We start from the raw sequence: 24,111 nt of genomic DNA, 5'->3' as shown, positions 1-24,111 counted from the left end.
TGGGTGATGTTTACAACCTTTAAAATGGTCACTTCTCCCATCGTTTTGTTAACCCTTGTAATTACTTCTAACCAGTTGGATACTATTGTCTTGTTGGAACTTGCAATTTTAGTCTCTCTGGAGCCTGTGGTGGAAAACTAGTAGATTTGATTATTCCCAAACTGAGGATGTAGTCTGAAACAATCTTGTCTCTATTTTCGGTGTGCTTTAAATTTAGCTGTCACCTCTCTCCGCTTGAAGTAGATGAAACAGGACGTTTATTTTGTTAATGTGCTGTTCAGGTATGGTGAGATCCCTTTTTTCGAAATGCAACTACTTAGAGCTTGCCGCTGTTACAGAAAAACAAAAACAAATAAAAAACAATTGCATTAAACTGATCAAAAGTGACAGTAAGGTTATGTATAATTTTGTTTTCATCGAAGTTTCCTTTTATCAAAGAATGAAAAAATGAATCACAGTTTCCACAAAAATGTTTTGAACATTAACAAACAGAAATGTTTCCTGAGCAGCAAATCAGCATATTAGACTGATGTGTGTGCGACAGGAAGTAAGAGCACAAGACTAGATCTTAAAAACATCAAATCACAGTGCCCTTAAAACACACCGAATCTACACAATCCAGAGCGGTATTCAAGGCTTAGTGTATCCCATCATGCATCATGTTGTGGAAATAAATCGCGAGACTTTTTCCAAGATCGCGAGAGGTCATGGCAACCCTTTCCAATTTAAGTTAAATATTAATAATAATTAGATATTACATATAATTTGGTAGTAAAACAAAGTGCTGGCAGTCTGTATTTATTTTGTACATCATTTGCAACTGCTTTTTATCACTTAATTAGAAGCACCAGAAATTAAAGTGTGTCCCATCACGTAATGATAAGTTTGACACACGTTTGTGGTCTTCATCCTCACTTGAACACTTGGACCAAAAACAGGAAATACGTCATATAAGTAGTCAAGTGATCAAGTGCAAAGCCTGGTATTTGGACAAGGCATGAGAGTAATGATGCTGAAAAAACTGCATGCCACAACTTTTTTCATCTTGAATGAATTTTAAAGCAATATAATAATATTATAAATGTTGTATTAATTGATAAGAGGCACTTCATTTATTTTTTATATTTATTTTATTAATTTGATTACTGAAACTTGTAAACAGGGTAACGCAGAAAATGAATGCAATGTTTTCTTAATCTGCATGTGGAGAAAATGCACGCACTTTAGATGCATGTCAAGCCAGAGATATCTGTTTGATGCAAGTAAAAAAAAAATACCTCTTATTTCAATGCCATACTTTAGTTTAGGTTTTTTTCTTCTAAGAATAAATTTTCAGGGTTGACGCCATATTTAATGGTTCACAAATGAAAGCAAGGCTGTGAGGGACACGTGTAGTCTTTTTAATATGTCGTACTGTTATTTTGCTGCCTGGGTGCTATATGTCTACCAGATTATATGTGTATCCCTCACAAGCTTGTTTCCATTCGCTTAAATGATACGGCGTCTTCCCTGATTAAGGTCCTTGAAGGCTTGGCGCGTTTGGCTTGAGCAGTAATTTACAGCAGTAATGTTAGTTTGGCGATGTTGTGACTCAGTCATTTTCGCAATCCCCACCACATCTGTCTCAATAGGTTTGACGGGAACCGGGCGTGTTTTTGGCTTTTTCTTTTTAGCTATATGAAGAGCAGAGCCGGGTCAGCCAGTTTAGTAAATGTTTGTGTGTGTGAATGTGTGTTAACTGTCTCTGGGTCCGTGTCTCATTATCACTGCTGGCTAGTAGAGAATTAGACTGGGTGCACACACAGTGGCCTTTTGTCCCTTGGTGTCTTACGGGATTTACGTGTAAAGTAATGTGTCGTCAAGATGGAAAAATAAGAGCGTACTGCAGTATTAAAAGTTATAGATCGATATCCTTTTGTTTATATCATTCATTACATGCATTACTTTTCAAGGCAGCTGCTTCTTTACCTTGCGACTAACAGTTTAAATAAATAGCTTATTAGTGTGGTTTGCAGCATCAATGCAAAATTCATGATTATTATTACTCATGCTTAGGGTTGGGGATTAGAACAGTATTACACTTCAGTGCATAATTTGCATTGCACTGTTTGTGCTACACCCTTAAAAAAATAAGGGTTCTCTGTTGGGTTTGATGGTTTCATGAAGAACCTTTAACATCCATGGAATCTTTTAATTGCAAACAAGGTTCTTTACAGGGAAAAGGGTTCTTTAGAGCTTTCCTTAAAAAGGTTCTTCTGTAAAAATATTTTAAAAATCTAGTTAGCAAATGTAAAAATCTCATAAACTGTTTAATAAAGGCAGATCTGCAGTGAGGTACCAGCACAAATAAAAGCATAAATATGGTGACAGAAGTCTCACATCAAGCATCACCGTAAAACCAGAAAGTGATAATAGGAACACAATAATCTGAAGAAGTGTGTGTTAGTTAACACAGTTTGTTTTCTTGGTGAAAAGGTGAAGGGATTATAGGAATGGCTGCTTTTTATCCCAGTCATGACATCGTTTCTAGGGCAGTGTGGTAATTATGATGACGATAATTAATTATAGATGATAATCATCAGTGATTCCTGCAGCTTATAGATGGTGCCTTATGTTTATTAATAACTATGCTTACAGCTGTTCTGGGTGGTTGCTTGGGTGTTTTGGGGGATTATAATGGTTTGACTAGTAGTTCAAGCTGATTACTAATACAAAACTGTCCATCCCTAATCAGTATTTAGGAAAATAAATGTATTTGTGACTTTCTTTAAAATAGAAATTGTATTTTAATAAAGAACAAAAAGGCTGCACAATAAAACTATAAAAATGTTAAATAATGTTTATATATATATATATATATATATATATATATATATATATATATATATATGAGAGAGAGAGAGAGAGAGAGAGAGTATCAAAATATTAATAAAAATGAGAAATAATGCTATTTTACATCAAAATGAAAACAGGAATTTAAGAAAAATATAATAATAACAGTCAATAGTAATAATAAATTATGAACAAAATAAGAAATATTAACATTTCACATTAAAATAAAAAAATAAGAAAATACTTATTTAAAATTAAATAATTTTTTTTATTTAATTTAATTTTTTAATTTACTTACACTATATATTAATTTTACAATAATACTCTAACAAAACTGATATAATTACTTTGTTTATGGCACTGTAGAGTTTGGCTAAACTTTTATTTATAAATATGACTTATAATAGTAATAGCAATAATAGTTTTTTTAAACTATAAAATAAAAAAATAATAATGAAAAATAATAATTACAATACTACATTTTAATTTAGTTTTTATTTTATTTTATTTTACAGTCCTACTTTAAAATTACAATATAAAAATGTAGTACTGTATTAACTTAATTTCTTCAGCCTTTGCAATTTAATAATCATGCTCTCCATATTGTAATTTTTTTGTAAGTTTTATTTTGTCTCAATGACGTTGGGGTCTCTTTATATGGATTCGGCACCCTTCTTCAAAGTAAATTAATTTTTTTTTGCTTCTTTTATCATTTTTTGATCATTTATCATCTTTAAAATTGCTTTGAAAAACAATATCACACCTGTGTTCAACAAGACTTGTGATTGCACACAAGCTCTTAATACTAAAGGCTTTGGGGTTTGTTTAAATCTTTAATCCTCAGCATGAGCAATAGAAATATTGAAGATTTCCTCAGCAAACATTGCTAATTACATTTGCAATCAGAAAGTAGATGACCTCCGGATCATCTCTCTGAGGTGTTTGTGACCCATCGCTGCCTTTCTTAAGTTTGTGTTTCGGGCCAGACAGTGGCATTTTCAGCATGGATATTTCCTCCCTCCTCCTAAGGAACTGTTTATGTTTTGTCTTAGATGGGGTTTTTCCAGTCTAGAAAGGCTATTTTGGTCAGAGAAACTGAGTGGTGTGGGTGGGATCGCTGAAGAGCAGCACCCACGCGCACGCCCTAGGGAGGTGAGGAAACAACTTTAGGACGTGAACCAAAATGGGAGAGACATTATGGAGTGTGCAAAAATAGACACGTTTCCATTCCACCTCGAGGTGCCCTCAGGGCGGAAATTACCGGATAGATTCTCTGAGGACAACACCAGATGAAACAATACAGCAGAGAATGGGAGGATAACAAATCAGATGGATCAGTCTTTTTGTCATGCATCTATTTTGCAGGTTGACTCGATTGAAAAAATAAATAGCAGTGTTGTTTATTTTAGGCTCTTTTTTTGTAACACAGTATAACATTTATTAGGAAAAGAATTGCTGAAACCTCCCAGAAATCAACCTCCCCAATTAAAAAAGACCATTTATCAAAAATAAGATCCCAAATGGCCAAATCTTCAGAATCCGTACCATTACGAGGAACACACCCAAATTCAAACCTTTATTGAATCATCTTCATCTCCTTTATTGAAGAGCAAAAGTCATCTGGTGGTGTTTAATTAAACTTATGCGCAAAATTGGAGTATTGCATAAAACCATTGAAGCACTTTTTCCATCCAGTGAGTTGAAGAAAACAAAATTGTCACTTCCTGATCAACTTGCGCTAAATACAACAAAGAAAAATGTTATTTGCTGCAGTAGGAGAAGGCACTGTATGTAAGAATTTTTTTATACAATAAATTTTGTGCTTCAGAGCTCGCGGACGAAATGCAGTCATTTTAGTTTATTTTCTGAGACCACTGTTTGGGAACACAGTTCTGGAAGTTAATTATTACAAAGCACTTTGACAAGACTGTGCTCAAACATTTTATAATTACAAAACTAGCATTTTAGATGCTGTGCAATGAGATTGGTCTGTTGGTTGGTCCAGGAATGCTGTCCCACCGTAAAGTCACATGTCTTTTGATGCGTATTAAGCATGTTATCTTATGTTTTTCTTTATATTTTAAGTAATGGTTATAGTTAGGTTTAGAGTTATGAGTGGGATTAGCAACTCAAGATATACTTTTAATGCTATATTTTATAATTTTCCTGCACATGTATGTTATTTTTATATTCTTTCTAAAATGGTTACGTTTAGGCTTGGAAGACTAATTTAAAACCGCACCTTTTAAAAAGTTGATGGAGTGTGTTTTTGTCATTATTTATGTGTCATGGTTTAATATAATTTACCAGTCCCTTTCTCCAGCTTGGTGTGCCTTGCACACTCACTGCACGCTCCTGAAGGACACCCAGACTAATGATGGCGTGTCTGTCTGCCATGGCTCTGCTCAGCCGGTTCATGTGCGTGTGTGTGTGATCGTGGGTGGTTTTCAGTTTTGCACAAGTTTTGTCTGTGCTTCACAACCAAGAAAAAAACTGCAATATATATCACAATGTATACTTACACCTGTATGAATAATTGTCCTCACAACAGGGTTAGATATTGACCAGTTATTATTTTATTTATTTTTTAATTTCATTTATAGTAAAGCAGTTATTATATTTCATTAATTACATTACCTTTTATATTTGGAGTGGCCATAATTTTACAGAACCTCCCAATGAGAGTTTATTTAATTTAATTGATTTAATTAAAGTGCATTAAAATCAATTCCATTTAATAAAAATGTCAGGCAAGTTAGATTCGTACATTTTGTGTGCATGTGTATTTGAGAGTGCCAGTGATTTGGAAGTCTGTGTGTGTGTGTGTGTGTGTGTGTGTGTGTGTGTGTGTGCGTGTGTGTGTGTGTGTGCGTGTGTGTGGTGATGTTATAATGAGGTCACCATTCTACTGACTCAGGAATTATAATATGACACACCCTAATACTGACAAGACAATGGCCTTTCAGCCTTTAATCTCTCACACACACTTCCCGACGTCTAAGAGATTTAGCAGAGCATTTTATTGGTATTCAGTCCTTCCTCAGACCACTGGGGTCTTTAGACATAAAGACCTGAAGCTGTATCCTCAGATCATGATGCTGATTTTGGGGTCCAGTATCCATCTGTCCATTTTAATCTCAGCCACTGATAATTAAGTATATATCGAATTTCAAGAGCAGCTAATTGCAAGGCAGTGGTGTATTGATATTGCATAAACATTCTTTAGTTTTAGTAGCTTTAATAGATTTACCTTGAACTTCTTAAGAAGTTGTAGTTAATTTCACTCTTATTTTCGATCTATTGTAGAATTTTAACAGTTTCTTGTATTATTTGCATATTCTAATTGGTCTTTACTTTCTAATGCAGCATTTTATTTACACTGATCCGAAGCCTAAAACTTAAACTTAATCCAATGTGAACATTATTCTATTGCAGTGTTGCAAACATTGTGTCTGCCTCGGAGTTTAATTTTGATGTCACTTTTATTGCCATTGTACGTTGTTGTGCATTGTGTGGTAAACCTGACTGGTGTCGGCATCCATGTGCCTCTGCTGTCACATCATCAGATGTGTGTTGGTCTCGTCTCCACCAAGGACAGCTCAGTTTGACACACGAGGTGCGACCGAGCCATGATTGGCCAAGTCACATGTCACACTCAAGTCCTGCCGCTCAAGTCAAGTCACAGATGAGCTGATGGAGATGTACACAAAGTCAAGACAAAGTCAAAGGCGGCATGGGGTTGGGTTGAGACGAGTGGGGACTGTACGTGCCATTTATAACAGATACTCATTAGGAGGGTTTGCAGAAACAATCACAGTAAGCTCAAGTATGCCGCATTTAATGGTTCAGCGATTAAATGCTTAATGCTTAATCTCTGATGGGCGAGAGGAAAATAAATGACATGCTTTTTCATTTTTGGGTTAAGCCACACCTGCAGATTGCTCAGTAATGGAGCTTAATTGCAAACAAATATGTAATAATTACAAACAAAATACGATGGAATAAAAATAAAATGATGTTGAATTATATAAAGATTATTGTTCAGTTAAAATTAGTCCTGCTTTGTCTGAATAAGTGCAAGCAGGCGGTGTCAGCGATCATGTTCCTGACACATTGAGCCTCGGTGCTCATCCAAATGGTCCAGGTTCGAATCTGGACTTCTTTTACCTCATTAGCTTCTTGTTCATTTCTAATGTACATGTTTTAAAAAGAAACGAAGATGAAGAAGGATATGAACTGGCAGCCAGTTGAATTAATTTTTAAGTTCATTGAAAGTATGAATCATAAGTGACTTGGTTTAGATCAGGTTGACTTGAGCCACACTGTCTGTTTTGGACAGGTGACAACAAGTTCAGAAATATTCACATTCCAATGTGTTTCATTTATAAAGGTCAAATTTAGATTCTTGATTTTTATTTCTTGACATTCAAAGAAACCTCTCGATGAATCCTCACAACAAAAGTAGAGTGTATTTGTGCTGTGAAATACTACTACTACAACTATTACTAATAATATTAATATTAATAATAATAAGTCATTAAAAAAAAACTGAAAATAGGGGTGGGGTTCTAAAGACTACATTGAACAGCAGTTTTTATTTAAATGAATAAGAAATCACTTTTCAGAACAGCAAAAAATTAATGTTTGACTATATCCAGTGATATCGCATTGAAATATCTCTTCTTTTGTACATCAAATAAACAATTTATTACATTTTTAATCAGTATCATCAAATTCTGTTCACTGATGTAAAAAAAAAAAAAATACGATTAAGTTTGCATTTATTTTACATTTGAAAAATGGAAATGCAGTTGTTAGTTTGTGAGTGAGAACAAAGAGAAAGCAGGACGCAGACTGATAATGACACACAGTTACAGTGATGAAGCTGGACAGCTCACAAACTCACAAACAACTGCTGAATCAGTACTAATGTCACTTTAACCAGGGACAGGGAGACACACACACACACACACACACACACACACACACACACAATCAGACACACACTGTCTGCACATATATCTAAATAGACTAAGTTTATAGTAAAGAAGAAAGTATACTAAATACTTTAATATGCCTATAAAAATGGTCCCAAGTATTAAAGCCACACCTAAGTCACACAACTGTTTTAATATGATAGCATAATATTACTAGATAGCTAAGATAAATTCTCAGAAATAACTTTTCTGAGCCATTTTTGATAAAAAAATAAATAAAAATAAAATATATATAAATGGCTAACACTCATATTTTGATAGATTTCAGACGGTAGAACAAAACACACAAATATTTCCTCTTGTTCCTCTTGTGTAAATCTTCACAAGATATTTTGCCACTCAACTATTTCTCCATAAAAGTGTGTGTGTGTGTGTGTGTGTGTGTGTATTAAGCAGGAAACAGTGGGTGTATGGGCGTGTTTGGCAGGTTCAATGTTCATACCTGTGTAGGTGTGAAGTTTGATAGTTACCACTGCAGTTGAACTGGTTTAGTAAGAAAAAACAGAGGTTTGTTATGAAAATAGCTGCTTTTCACAGAATCCCAAACATTCCCTTCCTTAAAATAGAAATTCCACAAAATAAACGTCTTTCCTGGGATTCGCCTGCATTCGAAGAGCACTGACATTGTAGCCATTTTTCATTTCTGGGGTTCTCAGAGAGAAAGTCGCCATAGTTTGTGAAACTAGTGATGAATGGAAACTACAGCAAATATAATTTTTGCCCTGCAACTGCAAACGAAAAAATTACGGTAGCGTTTCACCGATTTTTCCAAAAGCGGAAAACAAATCGAGCGATTAAGCTGGTCGGAAGAGAGAAAGCCCTCCCTCAATCATTGTTTTGAAATGCCACAGAGCAGCTTGAACTAGTTTTCTGTAATTTGACACGTTCAAGGTAATAAAACACAAATCATAGTGTTTTAAATGCATATTTTTCGAAATGAAAATATAAACTGCCATATTTATAATGTGGAAATGTGTCATCACAGTCAGTGAAAAGGGTTTACAAAATTTGAAACGCTGAAAAGTTTGTGGTCTCCACTTTTTTTAACTCAGTCAGGGAATAAAATTTGATTAATTTAAGATGATAAATTCTACAAATGTATTTACTTTAACAGTATCCTCAGTGGAAAATTCTACACGTTTTGTGTTAATAAGCACTGTTCTTTTGGATGCCGAGGTGGGGTGTCATTTTGTCCTCGGGCCGCTGAGGCGAGGTCATGTGATGCTGCTCCAGGGACGTCCGTGGGCATGTGTAAAGCATGTGTGTGTGTGTGTGTGTGCATGAGGAGGATGCTGTCAGTTCACATCAGCACACCTCTCTGGACACATGGGACAGGGGGACACTGACCCTGTGGTCACCCAGCTGCAGTGAGGGGCCTCTGGGGCTCAGGGCGGCCCACGTCCCCCTCCAAGAGCCTCGCAGCTGGATGACTAGGAAATATCTTCCAGTGTTTCTCAGTATCTTGTTCAGAAGTGGAAAGAGTGCTGTGTATAGACATTTGCACACTGTGCTACTTGGAAAACTTTCATTTATATTTCGCTCTAAAAATAATTTTCCTTATTTTTATTTTTCCTATTTCCCCTTGAAATGTCCATTAACTAAAGATGTCCTTGCAAGTATTTTCCTATTTTTTTCTTTGCATTTTTTTTTTTACCTTACTGTGTTGTATTCCCTAATACAATAAATGAAAGCAGGTCTTAGTAGCTATCTTCTTTAATTAATTGGTTGCTTTAAGGATTTTTTGATGTTTTCACTAAAACACAATGTTATTAAAAAATGTATTCATAATTTTAATTTATTTTTATAGGGTAGGTAAGATCTCAAAATAAACATGCAATGGTGTTGAAAATATTTACTTTATATTTTATATTAAATAAAATTAAATAAATGAAAAATACACAAAAATACACATTTTCTTGAAAATCTTTTGTTGAAGCACTTTAAGCAGACATTTGTTAGGAAATAAAAAACATATATATATATATATATATATATATATATATATATATATATATATGTCAGCATTTGACCTCCTGTAGTTTGTCTCCGTGCCTCTAGAGGTCCCCTGTGTTCCCTTCTGTCTTTGTTCTTCTTTGTCTACTCTTGTTAGCGTTATCCAGGTCACCTGTGCCTTGTTTCTGTTAGAGTATTTTAAGGCGGGCGTACACGGTGCGATTTTTGCTGTCGTACGAGTTCGCATGCGATTATTTTCAATCGTGTGGAAATCGCGTATTCTCGTATGGTCGCGGCTCGTATCATTTGCGATGAATTACGAGCCGAGCAGAGTGGCTTACGAGCACTTCCCGACCTCCCGATCATTTTTAAACATGTCTAAAAAGTTTGTGAGCTATCGGTTTGAATTCGTGCCATTTGTGCGGTTGAACGAGCCGATTTGTTGATTTATCTGAAGTTAACCAATCACTGACTAGGAAAACCACAGAAGAAGAAAGACGAAGACGGCAGCGCCACGGCGAATGTGGACTATTGACCAGGAGGATAAATTCACTAAAGTCTGTCAGGAACAGCGAGCGCTGTATGATGTTTCTAGCAACGTATTCCAATGCCTTTTTAGTTCTCTCTCGCTCTCTCTCTCACACACGCATATGTATTTTACAGGGACTCTCCATAAACGTAACGGTATTCTATACTGTATATCCCCATACACTACCTCTATCCTCACGGAAAATGCATGTTTAAAATTTCTATTAAACACCGTATAGTATTTTTTAAAGCCATTTGGTTTACGAGGGCACAGTAATTGTCCTCTCAAACCATGTTTACACTTTAATACCTATTTCAGAGATTTATAAACCATACAAGAACACACACACCGCTTTCCTATTGCTGAAAAATATCTAACGTCTATCAACTTCGTGCGATTGCTTCTGGAATTCGCAGGTTGTAAAATCGTGTTGTATATCATCTCGTCCGTGCGATTTTCAGATAAACTCACTCGTGCCGTGTGCGTGGACATACGATCTTCCGACCATCCGAATTCGCACCGTGTACGCCCGCCTTTAGCTGAGTCTTTCCCTTGTTTGACACTTGGTTTTTGAGTTCAGGCTGCATGATACCAGCTCTGTATTTACTAGTCCTTCCAAGTCTTCCCATGCTACCTCAAGTAAGGTGTTCCTAGTTATTTAATTGTTCACATGCTCTAGTTTTGTTTTCTCCCCTCGTAGAGTTTTTTATTTCCACCTCCTTACCTATTCCCCGCAGGCCATGGTCCCATCTCTCTCTGGACTTTGTTACCGGGCTTCCGCCATCCAAGGGCAATACAGTCATCCTGGTGGTTGTAGACCGGTTCTCCAAAGCGGCCCGGTTCATTCCCCTGCCCAAGCTGCCTTCAGCCAAGGAGACTGCGGAGCTCCTCATGAACCATGTCTTCCGCATATTTGGTATTCCCCTGGACATTGTCTCTGACCGAGGTCCCCAGTTCTTGTCCCGGTTCTGGGGAGCCTTCTGCAGGCTTATTGGGGCAACGGCCAGCCTATCGTCTGGGTTCCATCCGGAGTCTAATGGCCAGACTGAATGTATTAATCAGGACCTGGAGACCACCCTACGGTGTATGGCGGCTAACAATCCCACATCTTGGGCCAGCTATATTATTTGGGCTGAATATGCCCGTAACACCCTCCAGTCCTCGGCCACTGGACTATCCCCCTTTGAATGTCAGTTTGGATATACCCCTCCATTATTCCCAGAGGAAGAGGCGCAAGTTGGTGTTCCCTCGGCCCAACGCTTTGTCCAACGCTGTCGGCTTACATGGAGGAAGGCCAGACGTACCCTCCTTCGGACTTCCCAGAGATACCAGGTTCAGGCTAATTGTCGCTGTCGGACAGCCCCCAACTTTCGAGCTGGTCAGAGAGTTTGGCTATCTACGAAGCACCTGCCCCTCCGGGTCGAATCCAAGAAACTCTCCCAGAAATACATCGGCCCTTTTCGCATAGCAAGGAAAGTTAACCCTGTTTCTTATCGTTTATTTCTCCCTCGTTCCCTTAGAATTAACCCCACATTTCATGTCTCTTTACTAAAACCTGTCTTGTCTTCTCCGTTTGCTCCCCCGCACAGGCCCCCTCCACCTCCCAGGATCATCAACGGCCAGCCAGCCTACACAGTGCGCCGGATACTGGACTCCTGGAGGGTCCAGAACTCATTACAATATCTGGTGGACTGGGAGGGCTACGGGCCAGAGGAGCGCTCCTGGGTTCCAGCCAAAGACATCCTTGACCCAAGTTTGATCCGGGAGTTTCACACCCGGAGGCCCGGGTGTTCTGGAAGGAACGTCAGGAGCCGTTCCTAGAGGAGGGGGTCCTGTCAGCATTTGACCTCTTAACTCTTGTTAGCGTTATCCAGGTCACCTGTGCCTTGTTTCTGTTAGAGTATTTTAGCTGAGTCTTTCCCTTGTTTGACACTTTGTTTTTGAGTTCAGGCTGCATGATACCAGCTCTGTATTTACTAGTCCTTCCAAGTCTTCCCATGCTACCTCAAGTAAGGTGTTCCTAGTTATTTGACTGTTCACATGCTCTAGTTTTGTTTTATTCCCTTGTGGAGTTTTTATTTTCCCTTGTGGTTTTGTTTTCCCATTATCTCTCTTGTTATTAATTCCTCTGTCTGAGAAGAACTTTTGTTGGATTTTCTTTGGCTTGCAAAGTCCTTTTTTTTTTTTTTTTTTTTTAATACACCAATATTGCTTGGAGTACTGCCTTGAGTATTTCAATTGGGTCCAACACCTCAGCCTCTGTGGCCTAGTGGCAGATATCTCACCCACCACACCAGGGACCCGAGTTCTAGCCCGGCCTGTGACTATCTATATATATATAATGAAAAAAAAACATTACACTTCTCTAATATCATATTATAGATGTAAAAAGATTTTGGCCATAGATCTTTTCTGTCACAGGATTGTCTCTGTCAGCACCAGCAGCAGCAACTAAATGAAAATAAACATAATAAAGGCAAACGCTCAAAACATGTTCTGTGATTTGAATACTTGTTCACACAAGCCACAACCGAATTCCATTACCTCAGTCTCAGCTAGTGTTTACAAACATGGAACGCACAATCCAGTTTTAACTGGCTGAAGTTACTAAACTCATTAACATTTTATTTCTGTAGAAATGATCCAGCATTATCAAGCACGATCGGTGTGATGCATCAAGCTGCCCGCATCCTTCATCCTTGACGACACTCTCAGATAAGAGTGGCTCATGACACACGGCATGTTTATTTAATCCTGCCAATCACAGCAGAAATCATCAACCCTAGAAATCAACTGGGAATTTTTGACTTTTAATTCATTCACTCAGTTTATTATGCTTTCAGGCCATCTGTATACTGGTGCACCCATATGTGTAGCCACAATTATATTTTAACTGACACTGTAGTTTTCCTGGAACAGAAAACCAAAAATATTGATGACTCATCATGCACTTGCTGATGAATACTCATAATGTCACATAAAACACTTTCTATGTTTAATGTCTCAAAGAATCACTTGCGTTGTATTTAAGGCACATTTTTTAGTGAGTTCACGCATTCCCATTAAACCCAGTAGCTTGTTGCTAGTGCTCTGTTGTTTCAGCTACAATACAGTTCGATTAACTGTTAGTTCAACTACCAACAGCAAGTGGAAAATCATGTTTAAAGACGGTGATGTAAACTTAAACCTATAGAGCACTGCAGGGATATCTGCTGTTATCACTGGCCAAAACTGAGTTCATTTTTTAGCATGTCTAGTTCCATTCATGTGTTATTCTACAACATAAGATGCATCAGTAATAACCCCTGCTGAGTTTTCTTAAAGGGGGGGTGAAATGCTATTTCATGCATACTGAGTTTTTTACACTGTTAAAGAGTTGGATTCCCATGCTAAACATGGACAAAGTTTCAAAAATTAAGTTGTACGTTTGAAGGAGTATTTCTGTTCCAAAAATACTCCTTCCGGTTTGTCACAAGTTTCGGAAAGTTTTTTTCGAGTATGGCTCTGTGTGACGTTAGATGGAGTGGAATTTCCTTATATGTGTCCTAAGGACACCTGCCGGAAGAGCGCGCGCTCCCGTATAGCACAGCACTGAGAGCACAACAGACATTCACTGATCAGAGCGAGAGCGTCGCGGAATGTCACAAAAGAAGTGTGTTTTTGGTTGCCAGGGCAAGACAACCCTGCACAGATTACCAAAAGAGAAACAGCATTAAGGGACCAGTGGATGGAGTTTATTTTTACAGAGCATCAACGGAGTTGTGCAAGTGTTTTTATTTGTTCCCTGCATTTCGAAGATGCTTGTTTAACAAACAAGGCCCAGTTTGACGCCGGATTTGTACATAGTTTATTTCTTAAGGATAATGCAGTCCCAACGAAAAAGGGTCACGATCGTGTGTTGGAACCGCAGGCGGTGAGTAAAACTGCTTCAAATATCTCTGTGTTGTTAACTTAGCTATCGGCGTGTAAGCACATCAAGTAAACAACATGTGATGTTGTCATCAAACTGCACTTTCTACATGTACAGCTTAAAAAAAAAAGACGACAAAGTGGAACTTAGTCATTTTCCAAAACCGCTAAGCAAATATATACAGTTTCAGTACATACCACATAGAGACGTTGTTGCTGAGGCTGCTCTTGTTAAATTTCAGCCTCTGGATCTGATTCTGGATCATAAATATACGCTGAATCTGACTGTTAGCCATGGTTTGTTTTGGTTGGTTTTGTCCTCACAGTGTCACAGCTTCCAGACGCGCTCAACGCAAAAGCCTACTGGCGCTCATGATTCTTTAGCTCCGCCCACACGTCACGCCTCCAGCCGGTCGTGTTTTTCCGGGAAAAATCAGTACAGACTATCTTTCTCTTATGAATATAATAAAACTAAAGACTTTTTGGAGTTATGAAGGATGCAGTACTACTCTATAGGTACTCAAGATTAACAGGATATTGAGTGAAAACGAGCATTTCACCCGCCCTTTAAATCTTTAACTTGCATTAAAAAAGTCAATTCCTAGCAGGTGGCTAAAGGAATTTTTCGGGGGAAACTCACTAGTCCACATTCATAGCCTTATTGTGTTTTTAATCATACTTTTGCTATTCTAACTAACTGTTCTAACTATATATTGCTATGTATGGTGATATTCCTGCCCCATATCCTGTTTTAATAGGAAGTCCATAAATACTGAAAGGAAAGGGCATTTCGTTTTCTTTTTTTGTAACTCTCTTCTTCCACTATTCTCTATTCTCTAATTACTGTGATATCTAATGAATATGTTTCAATTCTCAAATATATGAGCTGGTTGTATGTGCACACACTGGAGTGGGTTTATGGTTCTTTACGATGTTTGCGCATGTTACGGTGCCCGGAGGGTGAAAGTGTACCACAGGTGTAAATCTGAAAAACCTGCAGCGCACACACACACACACACACATATGAATCAACATGGGGGAGGGGTTAGTTTTCAATTTGTTGCCCTTGCCAGCTTTTTTTTAGAACTCTTATGACCTCATGTCTAGGAAAGGGTTGTTTTCTGCTGTCTGTTTCGCTCTCTTGCACACACACACATTGATTTAATCTTACGGCCGTGTGTCATGTACGGTAATACGTGGGCATGCTGGCTTGCTTCCAGGTTGCTTGTTTCATATTTATGCACACTACCAGTCAAACAGTTGGACACACCTACTTATTATTTTTTTGAAACATTTTAGAAAGTGAAAACTGCAAAGCACGAATAGTCTATCTCAGAGTTGTGAAGTTTTTTCTTTACACAAAAAACTGAAATAAGTAAAAAAAAAAAAAGAATTAAAAACAGTAATATTGTATATAATTAGTTCTACTATTATATATTATACTATTATAAATGTTACTACTATTAAATATAAAATGTCATTTATTGCTGAATTTTCAGCATCAATACTCCAGTCTTTTTTAAATTTTCTTTTCTTTTTACAAATTTATACAGATTATTTGATTTAATAGAAAGTTAAAACCTGCATTTATTTGACATAGTAATCATTCATAACACTTTAAGCAATTTAATGCATTCTTTTATTATGGAAAAAAATATTCGGACAGGGTGTCCAAATTTTGACTGTTACTGTATGTGATATGTTTCTATGACTATGCGCACTGTGTGCATACGCCTACTCTCTCTTTGTTTTCTGTTTTGAGTGTTGACAGTAGGCTGTCCGTAAACACTAGGGGATGAACAGAAAGCAATTTGCTCGACAATGAAACCTTGTGAGCGTCATTATGAATTACATGGCAGCCAACCTGTATAAAGTGAAGTATTAGTATGAGTAATAAATGATGATATGTAAAAAACAGACAATACAGTTAATTTAATACTAAACTTTCTTTACTAAGTACTAAGGTCGCTCTAACCAATGACAGGAGTCCTTGCAAAGTTAACATTAAATCAAAACTTAGACTGTTTACTTTCCTCTTTGTCTCGTTACGCCTATAAAATGATTTTCCTTTTTGCCTTAACAAGGATATTTGGTGGTGTGTTCAGAAGTCTGGTTCATAAAGCAGATGAGCACTATGTTTATAATGCTGGACAGAATTATTTATGACCTGTACATCGTAGTTTGTAAAATGTAAACTGATTGTCTGTCTTTGCATTGATGTTATATTGTCTTTTTTCAAAATCCACAACCCGAACAGCTTGAGATTCCAGAGTTCTCGGTCGGTTTTCTGTGATTTTTGTCTGGGAATATGTAGGAGAGGTCAAGGGTCAGGCATGCTGAGTGGGTGAGTGACACTCCACCTCAAACCACTCAAAACCGCCTTACTGATAATTTTACACAATTCCTCCTCCTCCCTGTATTGTCTATAAGAGAGAGAGAGAGAGAGAGAGAAGTACCACTTTTATTTTCAGGAAGGAAGCACATCTGTGGAACTGTAACAGAGACAGAAAAGCGGAATCTGTAAGGAACATTTAAATATAGATGCCCTTCGCTCCCAAAACACGCACCTACACCCACGTCTATGCCATTTCTTTAAAATACAGTCTCCTAGAAATGATACAATTACAATTTTACAACAGCTACTATGATTACATCAGGGTACAAGACCTCAGACAATTAAATATAATGAGCTCTCTTTAAATCATAATACATAATCATCATCATCATCATCATCAGTGTTTCAATCATACAATCATTTTCAAGTGGGCTGTGCTCCAAAACAACAACAACAAAAAAAATCTCCATTTTCAAAACCAGTGTAAAAGCAAAGAAAACATGTTTTTCAGTCAAGCGATCTGAATTGGATTTGGATTTCACAGAGAAGGTGAATGTCTGAACTGTTTCAACTGAAATAGACTTGCACTGACTGATCTTAAAATATATCACTGCATTTTTGTTTTGTCTCAAGATGCACACCAGTAATGTTTTTTCTAAAGCACATTTATAATATATATACTTAAATGTCCAAATTGAACTATGGCCTAATCATGGATTAGTCTAAGCCCTGTCTGCGAAACCAGGCCTTTAAGTTTATTGCAATACATTCATTTATTTATTTATAATTATCTTTAATATAAAGATAAAAAAGTACAAATAATTCCGAAAATGAATGATTTTTATTTCTGGAATCCTAACGTTGCACTCTATGGGCTATCAGTCTCACAGAAGTAAAACTGTTGCAAAATCAAAAATAGGTTTTTATTGATGTGGTTATGCCAGACCCCAAAGTGACACAGACTTTCTTTGTTGAATCACATCATCAAACCATAGAAAACCAGGCTACATGCCACCACTGAATTCCCCACTGCTGCGTGTAAAGAGTCAGACGTCTAATGGCTTGTTGTGTCTGAATCCATCCGACAGACAGTTACAGTCTGTTTACTTTACAGCGCTGATAAGAGCAGTCAAGCACACAGACTGTAAAAATGAGACTGTACTCAATTGCGTATTGATATAAGAAAGAGACGGAGACGGGACAGGAAAGTGTGTGTGAAAGCAAATCGGCCTACTTGGCTGAAATTGAAGCTTTAATTGCTGGCTGACTGACAGATAGACAGACAGGTACACAAAGAGTCAGCGTTGTTCGAGGTTGTTTGCAGACAAACAGGTGTAGTTTCGACTAGACAACCTTGCAGGCTGTCTAGTCTGGTGGGGCTGGACGACAGTTAAACATGACAGTGGAGAGAAAGTGTAATGCTAAAGTCCGCATACACAGACACACCCACGGCCACATCCACATAGACACACGCACATCCACATGCCAACACTTAGATACACCCATTTATCCGAAAACAGTTACACGCATTGGTACTCGCACATGTAAACAGTACAATAATAGAAAAGAAGAAGTGCCTGTGTTTCTGTGAGAAAAAGAGATACGGGTAAGATGTTTACTTGCACGAAAACCACTCTTAAATCACTGTGTGGAAACAATGATGTAGTGTTTGTGTATAGGATTATGTGAGTTGCTGCTTGCTTTATAATGGCTAGTTTGGCTAGCAACACCACACACAGATTAAAGACAGCGGTGGAAAAAACTAAAATTTCCGTAGAAACAAAGGGGAGTTGAGAGACCTTCACTCAGGGTCCTTCCTGACTAATGAAAGTAATGTTTTCTATAACAGCAAAACCACACACTGGCTTATGGGTAATTCTCACATTGCTCAGATATGCCATGTAACCCATCAGGTATGTAGCTGTTTGGTGTGACTAAAGCAATGCATCGCTGTGGTGAGCAAATGTAGTAATTTAGTAATTTTCCCATTCATTTTCGTTTACGGGGCACATGAGGCTATTTTTTGTTTTTAACAAGAAGAAAAGAAAAGATATAGGCTACCGCCGCTCCTGTGCTTTTTTAAATAGCATACCCAACCCCTATGTTGTGAATTAAACGTTTAATAGTAATGATTCAGTCTTATATATTTTAAAAGTCGTTTCCTGCGTTCTGAGGGAAATTGGCGGGATTCATTGTGTGGCGGGATTTCTTCCATAGCCTTCATTGTTTTTTTTTTTCTAAACGTGTTTATTTTCTCAATTCAAACTCTAAAAGGTACAATGGTATAAAGGTTACTTGATTTTCAGTCTAATTTTAACTTAAGACGTTTCTTTAGAGCGTTTGAATGAACTCTTGAAGCATCATCTTGGTTCAGCAGCGCACCCGTGTGGTGACATTTAGTAACAGCTCGTCTTTATATTCCCCTCAGATTAAAAAAATCGACTATATCTTCGTGGATCGACATTTCTTAATACAGCTCTTAGTGAAATTTAATCTAATTCACAATAAGAGTATTTTCAGACCACAAATGCTGGTTGAGAAGTTGTCTCTAGTACTTAATCTACTCATCTCTAAAAGCTTTTACTCATTTGAAAACGCTCACTTTGACTCATTCAATAGTAGGCCATGTGTTTATTCTGTTCTGGTCAAAATAAGTTGTTCTCCTCTGGTAACTGCCAGTTAAGTGTTCTAGATGCAGATATAGGCTACTGATAATGTGGAATCTTGATTGAGAAAAATGGTGGGGTATTGGGTTGACAAACGAGGCTAGATATTTGAGAATCTTTTTGTTGACAAAAAAGAAAACAGTAATTCCGCTAATGATGATCTCTTCTTGCAAATTATTTGGACAGTCATCATCAAAGAAGAGTCTGAATTAAGTGTCTTCGTGAGTCCCAGATTCAGTGAGTTCCAAGAAGTGTGTCTGTAAACCTCACCTCATTTCCCCCCCTCATCTGATACACACGCATGCACAGACACAAATACCCAAACATAGTGTGCACTGTGTGGTTTGTGGTCAGTTTATAAATGCACTGCAGCCTAGAGAACAGGGGAGAGTTGCAAACACCTAACATATTGTCATAAAAACCCATTCCTAAGAACACCCAGTTCTTGTTCTCATCTCTCTGGTGAAGTTCTTAGAATTGCCAAACTGACCGCAAAAACACACACACACACACACACACACACGCACAGCTTTCACATGCTGTCCACACACTCTAATACAGAACATTTGACCTCAGAAGCCTATTTTCTTGCTGTGCATATTCACTTTGAAATGCCTATACCACTAGGCCCAGTGTGTATGTATTTATTCTTTATATGCCTTCTTTGATGACCTGAACATGTTTTTGAGAACATCCCATTTTAGGAATGTCTACAGTCTTAAAAATAAAGGTTCCAGTGGAGTTTTTTTTTTGCAGCAATTCCATAGAAGAACCTTTGTTTTGTTTCCTCAAAGAACCAACAAGAAAATGTTATTTCTTAGTGTAAGGAACATTTTAATTATCTGAAGATCATTTTTCAACTTTCAAGTGCAATAAAAAGGTTGCATGGATATTAAAAGTTTTTCAAGGAACTGTCAATGCCATAACCTTCATTTTAAAGAGTGCGTGTGTGTTTTCTGGTCAGCATCTCTTCTCTTCAATTCTCTAAATCCTCTTCGGTGTTTTGATTTCTCCAACACAATACCAGCAGCAGTTGCCCTGCTGGGTCACACACACATAAAAAGGGTTTTACTCTGTGGATACCTGATGTGTTAAGAACAGAGAACACAGGCAAAGAAAACAGTGTGGTAAGCCAAGAGAAAAATCCATACTGATTGATAAAGGATGTGTGTTAAATAATAATTTATAAGTGTCTGTATGTGATAACAACACCCTGAGCTGGTACACTGTAGACAGCAAAACAATGAATGTTGCTTGCAAAAACAAAAACAAAAAAAAAACATTTTGTCAGAATACATAGCTAGTTTTGAATCTACACTGGAATAGTGGAGAAAGATGGCCACAGATAAGCCATTTACAGACAGTGACCACTGCCTCTGAATAATGACTGACATTAGTTCTGTTTGCTATTGGTTGACACATTTATTCTATTGTAGGTCACTGGCTCCACCTTGAGGCTTCTTCTGTAACTGCAGTCAAAATGAAATGTATCTTTATGGCTTCAAAACTCGTTTGAGTGAGTTGCGTGATCAGAATAAATGTAATTACTAGCCTAAAAGAAATTCAGACACGAGTACAAGAGAGCATCTCTCTTTTTTGTCCAGCTCTCAGAAGCCAAACTCGGATGATTTAAAGATATATAATAAATGCATGGCTATAGTCAGGGTGTGTGTGCGTGTGTGCGCGTGCTTGTGAGTCATTAGAGTGTATGTGTATCATTATGCTATGTAAATTATTTGATCTTAGTGGTCAGATATCAGAGAATGAAGCGAGAGATTCAAGCCATCGTCAATCATTTCTCGGCCAACAGAGAATGTCTGCTGCTCTCAGGAGGGACTGGCTTTTGCAAAGACAAAATGAGATAAATGATGAACTTTTTGAGTTCCTTAAGTTATCATGCGTCCTACACAGGGATTGGTGAGACACAAAGTCACTGGCTCCATCTGCTGGACAGTGAATGCGCTAACATGCACAATTTTGTAGTCATTATAAAATACTGAATAAATATAAGTAAATGTAAGAAAATGTTCTGCCCAAAATGTTCTGTTTTTCCAAATAGTGTATTTCCCTCTGGTATTATTTAATCAAGATAAGTCAGCATAATTCAGTCCTCTGAAACACACGTGTGGGATATTTCTTCTTTCTTTCATACATGGATGTGTTGTTAGGGTTTTTCAGTTATAGTGGAACATTTTGTTTTAAACATTGCAATGCCTTATACCGTTAGATATTTGATGAAAGATTAATTTCTAACAAGAATTATGTGGCTTAAATCAAAGCTGCAAATAAATGGAAGTTCTTGAGAAAGATTTAGCTATATCATGTTTGGTAAATCTTTTTCTTTAATTAACAAGTCCCTTAGTTGCATTCCCACGGGATTCTTTTCTTCTTCTTCTTTTATTAAAGGTCGTAAATATGATTCAGACCACTTGTCATGTACAGTGTAGCCTACCTGAAGAAACACTTAACACTTGAGCTCAACATCTGACTTCTGTTTGAACTTCAGGTGAGAAAGAGCTTCGGTACCCGTGAGAAAGAAACAATTTACTCAACCATAAACACATAAGTAAGTGATTATTGTGCATAATGGTTTTTCATTGTGAAATTTTGTAACTGTATTAGTATCAGTGGTCTTGTTCAGTATAAAAATCATATCTTGTTCAAGTTCCTATTTTTGTAACGTATAATAGACTATAGGCTAAATATACTAGCCTACAAAAATAAGACTGAAAGTTGTAAAATGAAGACTAAAATAAAAAATTTGCTGATATGTAAAAAAATAAAATAAAAAAAAATAAAAAATTTAAATCACACAACAGCAAAGCCTTTCCGTTCCCACGGGGAATAGCTAGAGATGAAAGGTGCACTTGTCACTACCTTACGAAAACTCACCTGCACTCTCAGCCGTTATTCAGACAGGTGCAATAGCTATTTAAATAATAAATAGCTATAATAAAGCAATGATGACCAATCATCAAAGAACCCGTTGAGAATATATGATGGCCAGCTCTGGCTTCATGTCCACAACGACAGCAAGGTGCCCACATACGGGATCTTGAACCGCGAGATTGCGAGATAACGAACGACTTTCTTCAGCGTTTTTTTTCTTGAGCGACAGAAATCGAATTTCGAACTCTTTGTGTAACATTCTATAATTAACAAAAATGACGTTTCAATTGAGCTTTTTTATTCTGTTGTCAGTGGTCACTTTGGTTGGCGCTTTTTTCCCTCGCAGCGCTTTTCAGCGGGACTTTCACCGACACGTCGCGAAAGATTTTGAATCTTCCGGGAACGGACCAGACGAACCTCTTCGGGGATCTGTCAGGGTTGTCAAATTAAGCCCTCATTCTCTGCGACGGGCAGCCGGTAGTCACGTGTCGCCCAAAAACTCACCGGGTAGAGGCGCGTTCCCCGCGTTCTTGGCTCTCGGACGTCCCGGCCCGTCAGTCCTGTCCCATAACAAACCTGCGGCCCAGCTCCTTCCGGTGAGCGCGAGCAGCACCAGCGCAGACGCCCGGAGGAAACAGGGGATGGAGATGTGGAATAAAGTGATGCACAAAAGCGAGCGAAGCAATGAGGCCGTGGCGTTACGCATTGATCCTAAACACATGAGCAAACAGAGCTGTGCCGCAGTGCCCTTCACACAGGTAGCTTACATTCATTCATGCATTCATTCATTGTAGGCTATGTATGTAGGTCTATGTATTTTACTTTTAAAAAGGACGCATATTTTTCATATTTAAATATTTCATATATTTAATATGTGTGTTTGTGTATATATATATATATATATATATATATATATATATATATATATATATATATATATATATATTACAAACGATCTATTATTAATTAAGTGTTGCCTTATTTGGTATGCAATATAAAAACATAAACAAAAATCTCTATTTATCTCTATTTAATTTACGTGAATTGCATTTGTTTGATCACTTTAAATTAAATTTCCATGAATTTTTTTTTTAAGCATTAAAACAGTAGCCTAAAAAAAAGAAAAGCATGCTTTCATTTAAACGGGTAGGCTATTACATTTAGGCCTATAGCTACTTGGTTGTTCTTGAGCCAGATTTTTCTAAATGACTTTTTCTTCCTTATAGCGCATAACGGAGGACGGCTGTGAGAAGGTGACGGTTCATAATAATCTCTGCTACGGTCAGTGCAGCTCCATGTTCGTCCCGTCCAGCGGAGAGTCCCGTGGACAGCAAAGATCGTGCACTCGATGCAGTCCCTCTAAATCGCGCTCTGTGCTCGTACCCCTGCGCTGCGGGACAGAGGTGCGCGAGAGGCGCGTTGTGATCGTTGAGGAGTGCAAATGCGAAACAAGCAGTGAAGAGGTCAAAGTTAAGAACACGGAAATGTTTCATTTATAACAGACATTTTAAAGTTTTTTTTTTTTCTAAAACGTTCTAATATTTAAGTGCACCGATGGTGTGTGTAGACTATTTATAGGATTACAAAGCCACACAAATGTGGAAGATCCGTGTCGTGTGTCTGAAGAGTGACCGAGATTCGGTTCAGAATGTGTTAAACACGAGTCCCTGGGAATACAGGGAAAATCTTTCTGTAAACTGCCGTCTGATATTCAGCGGTATCGTTTGTATTAAACGAAATGACAATGCTGCTCTCGAGTTTTTTTTTTTTTAAGAATCAGTAATTTTATGGTTACGTGTAATTTCATAGCTGTACCGATAAGTGTCGCTGTTGCATGCATATGATTTCAGCATTTATTTAAAATTTAGTTTATTCTGTTGTGTTGATAAAAAAATAATTGAATTGAGGTACATTGAAACACATCGCAGCGAGTGTAAAAGGTGGCCTGGTTTACTCGACTTCTTTATACACAGTATTAATCTTGCGGATAAAAGCATATTT

The 24,111-nt window shown here is 37.5% G+C and overlaps 1 protein-coding gene across 1 annotated transcript; it reads left to right on the top strand.

The window, feature by feature from the left end:
* Positions 1 to 22,368: 22,368 nt before the first annotated feature.
* LOC113044758 (cerberus-like) lies at positions 22,369 to 23,842 on the top strand. The gene is made up of 2 exons (XM_026204932.1): positions 22,369 to 22,868; positions 23,337 to 23,842. Exons 1-2 carry the CDS (start codon positions 22,386 to 22,388, stop codon positions 23,607 to 23,609), a joined length of 756 nt encoding a protein of 251 aa, XP_026060717.1. The 5' UTR covers positions 22,369 to 22,385; the 3' UTR covers positions 23,610 to 23,842.
* The last annotated feature ends 269 nt before the right edge of the window (positions 23,843 to 24,111 follow it).

Source organism: Carassius auratus, chromosome 26 (genome assembly GCF_003368295.1).
Source record: "Carassius auratus strain Wakin chromosome 26, ASM336829v1, whole genome shotgun sequence".
Lineage (NCBI taxonomy): Eukaryota > Metazoa > Chordata > Actinopteri > Cypriniformes > Cyprinidae > Carassius > Carassius auratus.
Note: the sequence above shows the minus strand (reverse complement) of the source record. Positions and strands in the feature narration are given on the sequence as shown.